We start from the raw sequence: 6,245 nt of genomic DNA on the forward strand, positions 1-6,245 counted from the left end.
AGGAAGGCATATGTAGTTTCTCAAATGAAGGAGAGCTCTACGCTTGCATGTACCCTAAAGCTGGAAGCCCTATCCATCTGGTTCACATAGGTGCAGTATGGATTGCTAGGCTCTTGCCAAGGGAAGCATTAGCCATATTCTCAAGAAGCTGCTTTTAAGTTTTTGGATAAAACTTAACATGTGTGTGAGAATTTTGGGGTTTTTGTTTGTTTGTTTGTTTCGAGACAGGTTTCTCTGTGTAGTCCTGGCTGTCCTGAAACTTATTCTGTAGACTAGGCTGGCCTCAAACTCAGAAATCTGCCTGCCTCTGCCTCCCAAGTGCTGGGATTAAAGGTGTGCGCCACCACCGCCTGGCGTGTGTGAGAATTTTTAATTTTTCCTCAAGGCACACTAAAGGATTTAGGACCTCTGTTACTTGACATTAGCGGGGAGAAGTAGTTGTCAGGTGAAAAGAGCAGGACCGCGGAGCAGCAGGACGGAGTTACTGAGGCCTCAAGGACCTGAGAGCACCATCTACCGTCAGCATATCCCACAGAACTATTTTTAAACCAGTTGCTGTCCTAACAGGAGGAGATCCACACGTCACTTCCGCAGTCCTACGTTCCAAGGAGGTACCCGGAAGCTAACTGGCTTGGTAGAGACGAAACAACGGGGAAAAAAATACTTTTAAAGTCCACGTGTCCGCAGCGAGCACTATCCAGGATTGTGGGTGGTTGTAGGGTTTGGTCATTTTTTATCCGGAACTTAGGTGCTGCGGGAGAACAGCGGCTGAGGGAGCGTTCCCTCTAACCGGAAACGGTCGCTTTCAGGCACTCAAGGAACCTATTAGCACAGAATCGGGCGCCAGAGGGCGCTGGGCAGGATCAGGGACCGGAAGTGCTCAAGGGCAGAGGAGAAATGATTCGTCCTAACTTCCGGGATTCGGTAGGCGGGTGGGAAGCTTGAGAGAACCTGTTGGGGAGTTTAAATGATGAGAGGCGACGGAACTCGGGTGATCTGCGTCTGTTTGGTGCGTGAGAACGTTGATGTGTCCTGCGCTGTGGGTTTTGGTGCCTGAGCAGAAGCAGTGGGTGGACGACTTACAGGGATCACACTGGTGGAGATAAGTAGGGACAGGATTTAAGCGAAGAGTGACTTTTGAAGCTGTCCCTTCATTGCTGGTCAGGGGGATCCAGGGTGATGGAATATGTGAGGCATGTGGCCTGACCAGTCGGCGACGACTGAGTATTGCCCACCACCGCTGCGTGACCTCAACTGGTACCTGTATTCTAGCTTTGAGCACTGCGGCCCGACCAACAGCTCGCCATGTTCCTGGCGCGCCTGACTTCACAGCTGGTCAGGACTGTTGTTCCCTGGGCAGGTAAGACGCCCTTGGACGCGGAATCCACACCTAGGTTGGGGATGGGAATCAGTGGCCCAGCTTGCCTTCAATAGTCTTATGTTGCTACTGGAAATGAGTGTGGCCACTTTATCCTGCAAACATCCATGTAGTATGTAGGGGTACATCACAACTTCAGACCAAAGAATAAAAGTGCGGGTCTTACCGTTGGGGTGTACGTGTTTCCCTAGCCTGGGTAGTAGTGGTGGTCTTATCTGGTGTGATCTCACTAGTAGCAACTGTCTTGTTTCCCCAGGTTTCAGTCGTTCCTGGCCTGCCTCGGGGGTGATTGGCAGCCATGCTTTTCGACCCCTTTACAGTTTGCAGCCTGCAAGCCCAAGTCGGGCTGCCTCCCTCCCTGGTAAGAGGGCCCAGTTAGAGCTTGAGGAGTTCCTGGTCCCCAGGAAGATGGCCATCAGTCCTCTAGAGAGCTGGCTAACTGTTCAATACTTATTGCCCAGACTGAATGCTGAGGTCCCAATGACTCTGGCTCCCTCCCAATTCTACAAATGTCCACCTAGCCAGAGGGAGGAGGAAGCCAAGCAGGGAGTTAGGGAAGTCCGGGATGCCACTCCAATGCATTGCAAAAACGTGCTGAAGATCCGACGGCGGAAGATGAACCACCACAAGTACCGTAAACTGGTCAAGAGGACACGGTTTCTACGTCGTAAAGTCCGGGAAGGACGTTTGAAAAAGAAGCAGGTGAATATGGGCACTCCCTTGAACCTAGATTGACAATAGTTAAGAGTGTTTGGCTTTGCTCAGAATAATAAATTGGTTGTCTCCTCTGCCCTTGCAGATCAAATTTGAGAAAGACTTGAAGCGTATCTGGCTGAAGGCAGGCCTGAAAGAAGCCCCTGAGAACTGGCAGACACCGAAGATCTACATGAAGAACAAATAAGTCTGGGTTCCTGTACCTCTGGCTCTCTTGCTGTTGATGACTCATTATAATAAACATTGGAAGGACTCAATTATTCTAAGCTGGTCTAGAGTGTCTTTGAGATCTCTTCAGGTAAAAACAGACTCCATCATAGGAACCCAGGGCCCAAGTGTGCCTAATGGTCCTTGACCTCCAGCCTGGCTAATCTGCCTTCTGAAATGACAGCCTCATTTAGAGATACTGTGAACAACTAACTCCAGGGAGGTGGACTTCAATGTGGATACTAGTGGGTGGCCTGGAGCTAAGGGGTATCTGGGTTAAGGGACTGGTGATTAGATTACTGGGTAAGAGATGATCTGTGAGGACTCAGAAGGGAAGCAGAAAAGGGAAGCTCAGATGTCTCAAGATGGCACATGGTCCTCTATAGTTAATGCGCCCTTTAAGTTGCCCTGTTGGCTGAGTTGGTCTCATCTTGCCACAGGGACAGAGTATTGGCATGGGTTGCCAGCTTTCCCAGATGTTTCAGCCTCCACTTTGCTCCTCAGCCAGCCGTGTTCTGGAGTCCTCAGCGTGGGTGGGAGCACTAATCAGCAAGGTTACTGGATGGTATATTTTGGTAAGTTCATTGTTGACAGCTTACTAAGGAAGATGCTGTTTTAGAGTCTAGCTTGAGGTAGAGACCCTCATGATTCCAGTATCCCTGCACCAAGAGGAATGTATGCTCTGAATAGTTGAGGGCCTGGAAGGACCCTGGCCTTGTATACCAAGTTATGAAGGAACAATGTATAAGCTTGGGAAACTGAAGTGCATGTTAGGCCACGTGGGCTCTCTTGAACCCTGCTCTCTGATATCACCTGAATGAACAAATCTAAGCTAGACTAGATGATATTGATAACCAGATGTCCCTTAGGATCCAACTGGGCCCCTGTCCAATGAATGTGAATCAGTGAACTGGTTTCTAAAGGACCTTGTGCTCTCTGCTGAAAGATTGAAGCTGATTGGATGGAGTGCTAAAAACCTCTAAGGTAGTTGTGCTTTTACTAGTGACCATAAGGGGGCAGCAACCAGGCTCTTGGCATCCCATAGATCCTGGCAGAGGACCAGAGCAGCTGGCTGAAAAGAAAGCTCCTTTCAGGGTTCCCCAGCTGTGGTACTCTTTCTGAGTCTGGGCCTCCTGTGCTAAGTGGAACAGGGGTCCTAGGGCCAAGGCCTCAAAGATCAAGCCTTGTTGAAGTGGAACATACTCTCTCTGATCCAGTTCTGGCCAAGTCTAACCCCGTAGCTCCCTGCATTCTGCTGGCACTTTTGGCTGTCCACAGCTGCTCCTGGTATTTCCTTCCAGCCCTGCCCAGGAGCTGCCCTGTGGCTCACCCCACATTTCCTTTCAGAGGAAAAATGGGGTTTTAATTCTCCTGTCTGGAGCTAAGCTTCCAGATGTTAGAAGAGAGTGCTCTGGGCCCACTGTGAACAGCTCCAGGGAAGTGGGCTTCAATGTGACTACTGGTGGCAAAGTGGCCTGGGTGCTCCAGGCCCAGGTGCTTCAGCTACCATGCTGGTTCTACTCATGGTGCCAATTGGAAAAGAAGCTCTGGGTTACTTCACCTCACAGTTCCTACAGAAAAATAGGTTTTTTTGTTGTTGTTTGGTTTGTTTTTGTTTTTTTGAAACAGGGTCTCTATATAGTCCTGGCTGTCCTGGAAGACTAGGCTAGCTTCAAACTCAGATCATCATACCTCTGCCTCCCAATTGCTAGGATTAAAGTCCTGTACTATCCTGTCTGCCCATGGATAGTGGTTCTTAACGTGGCCTGAACCTTCTAGAGACATTTTAAGTTGTTAGAATGTTTAAGTTGGAGACAACAGATATTGCTGGGTTCCTTCAAGACAGGAACACACAACTACCACACAATCCTACATATAAAATCAATCCTGAGGATGAGATTCTTATTCCCTTACCTAACCAGGATCTCAGCAGACAATTTGAGGATTATATTTTTTATCTTAGCATCTCCTCCCAGGTCACAAGTATCTATCCTTTCTTTCCTATAGTGCCTTTATCCTGTCTTCTACCTTTTGGGACACACAGCCCCTAGGTATCTCCCTGTTCTAGGAAAATGCTATGAGGGGAGGCTTGTGATTTGGTCTGTTCCCAACTGCTCAACCTGACCCCTTCTAGCATTGTCAGAGTTCACATTCCTTCCAGGCCAGGATTGGTAAGAGTGGTCTTCAAACCATGTTGGGAACCCCAACTCTTATGCCAAGACTAAAGCTAATAACTACCTCACTGTGGTCTTTTGAGAGCTTATCCCCACCACCCACGCCTGTTCAGCCAGCATATTTAATTACCTAGTGTATCTCTTAACCCAGTAAATGTTCAGGGTCTCCATATACACAAATTCTTAGCTCTGCTGAGGAACTTTGGCTGGGGCGTTGTACATGTGTATAGCTGTATGAAGCAAGCCTGGTCCTCCAATGGGTCTTGCTTCCTACTGTCAGGGAGGTGTGTGGCTGGCAAGGACAATATGTCCTATATAGGGCAGAATCTAGAAGGATGGTCCACTTGAATTAGTCCATGACTTGGGTTGTCCTGGCAAGGACATGGGTTAGAGTTAGCATTAGAAGTTAGGAAAATATTTCTGTCTAGGACTGATGCTGCTGCTTAGGCTTGCTTTCTCCTACCTACTTTTACTAGGAGAACTGAGCAGTCCTAAATAAGTATAGGACTACAGAATCCCAGATCAAGAAGCCTAGGGAGGCCGGGCAGTGGTGGTGCATGCCTTTAATCCCAGCACTTGGGAGGCAGAGGCAGGCTGATCTCTTGAGTTTGAGCTCAGCCTGGTTTATAGAGTGAGTTCTAGCTCAACCAGGGATACACAGAGAAAGCCTGGCTATAAACAAAAGTTCAAGGTTATCCTTGGCTATATAATGAATTCAAGGACAAAGCAGGCTTAGAAGAGACCCTGTCTTTTTTGTTTTGGGAGACACTATTTTAGCCCAAGCTGGCCTTGAACTCAGATCTGCCTCCCAAGCACTGTTATTAAAGGTTAAGTTATGCTCATCTCTCTCTCTCTCTCTCTCTCTCTCTCTCTCTCTCTCTCTCTCTCTCTCTCTCTCTCTCTCTCTCTCTCTCTCTTTTATTTTTTATTTATTTATTTTTGGTTTTTTGGATTTGTTTTTTTTGAGACAGGGTTTCTCTGTATAGCCCTGGCTGTCCTGGAACTCACTCTGTAGACCAGGCTGGCCTCGAACTCAGATATCTGCCTGCCTCTGCCTCCCAGAGTGCTAGGATTACAGGCGTGTGCCACCACGGCCCGGCACATCTCTCTACTGTCGCTGTCTTCAGACACACCAGAAGAGGGTGTCAGATCTCATTACAGATGGTTATGAACCACCATGTGGTTGCTGGGAATTGAACTCAGGACCTCTGGAAGAGCAGTCAGTACTCTTAATGGCTGAGCCATCTCTCTAGCCCTGAAATAAACATTCTTAAAAACAGCTGATGCTTCAGTAAAGACACATATATCACAGCATAGGACAATGGCAGCATAGTTGCCTGTTCTCAACAACAAAGCACCGTCAACTGGCCACATTAACAGGCAGAGGACACCAAAAGAGAAACTACTGTCCTGACTGGTGAAAACTTTGGTCTTGGTTTCTTAACATTTTGCCAGGATAAAAGTTTTGACTGGCCCCTGAAATAATATTCCTGTGTTTTGTTTTGTTGTTTGTTTTTTGGTCTCAGGGTCTCTCTCAACCTGTCAGCAGTTCCTGGATCTCCCCAGGGTAACAGAGCCCTAGCAACTGACAGTCCCTCCCAAAACATACACGGGCCTTTGGAATGGGGTGCACAGAGCACTCTGCCTGTGGTGTAGGAAATACAACGGGGCAAACCGTCTGAACCCTAGAACAACCAACAGAAATGCAAGTGACTACTTCTCACAAATGGGTCAGAGCTCATAGAGAACAGTCTAGGCATGCAGTTCAGTGG

The 6,245-nt window shown here is 48.1% G+C and overlaps 1 protein-coding gene across 2 annotated transcripts; it reads left to right on the forward strand.

Annotated features, from left to right (window-relative positions):
- The first annotated feature begins 600 nt into the window (after window positions 1-600).
- Window positions 601-2,358, forward strand: Aurkaip1 (aurora kinase A interacting protein 1). 2 transcript variants are annotated; one of them, XM_052178413.1, is made up of 4 exons: window positions 601-1,009; window positions 1,273-1,360; window positions 1,635-2,080; window positions 2,178-2,358. In XM_052178413.1, exons 2-4 carry the CDS (start codon window positions 1,306-1,308, stop codon window positions 2,277-2,279), a joined length of 603 nt encoding a protein of 200 aa, XP_052034373.1. In that variant the 5' UTR covers window positions 601-1,009; window positions 1,273-1,305; the 3' UTR covers window positions 2,280-2,358. The 2 variants fall into 2 exon arrangements, with proteins under 2 accessions (XP_052034373.1, XP_052034372.1); XM_052178412.1 differs by having other exon boundaries at window positions 601-1,360.
- The last annotated feature ends 3,887 nt before the right edge of the window (window positions 2,359-6,245 follow it).

Source organism: Apodemus sylvaticus, chromosome 3, assembly GCF_947179515.1.
Source record: "Apodemus sylvaticus chromosome 3, mApoSyl1.1, whole genome shotgun sequence".
In the NCBI taxonomy this organism is placed as follows: Eukaryota; Metazoa; Chordata; class Mammalia; order Rodentia; family Muridae; genus Apodemus; species Apodemus sylvaticus.

Coding starts and splice junctions, on each gene's coding strand:
- Aurkaip1 (XM_052178412.1), top strand. CDS start 1,306: ATGTTCCTGGCGCGCCTGACTTCACAGCTGGTCAGGACTGTTGTTCCC. Junction 1,361..1,634: donor GACTGTTGTTCCCTGGGCAG/GTAAGACGCCCT, acceptor TTGTTTCCCCAG/GTTTCAGTCGTTCCTGGCCT. Junction 2,081..2,177: donor GACGTTTGAAAAAGAAGCAG/GTGAATATGGGC, acceptor CTGCCCTTGCAG/ATCAAATTTGAGAAAGACTT.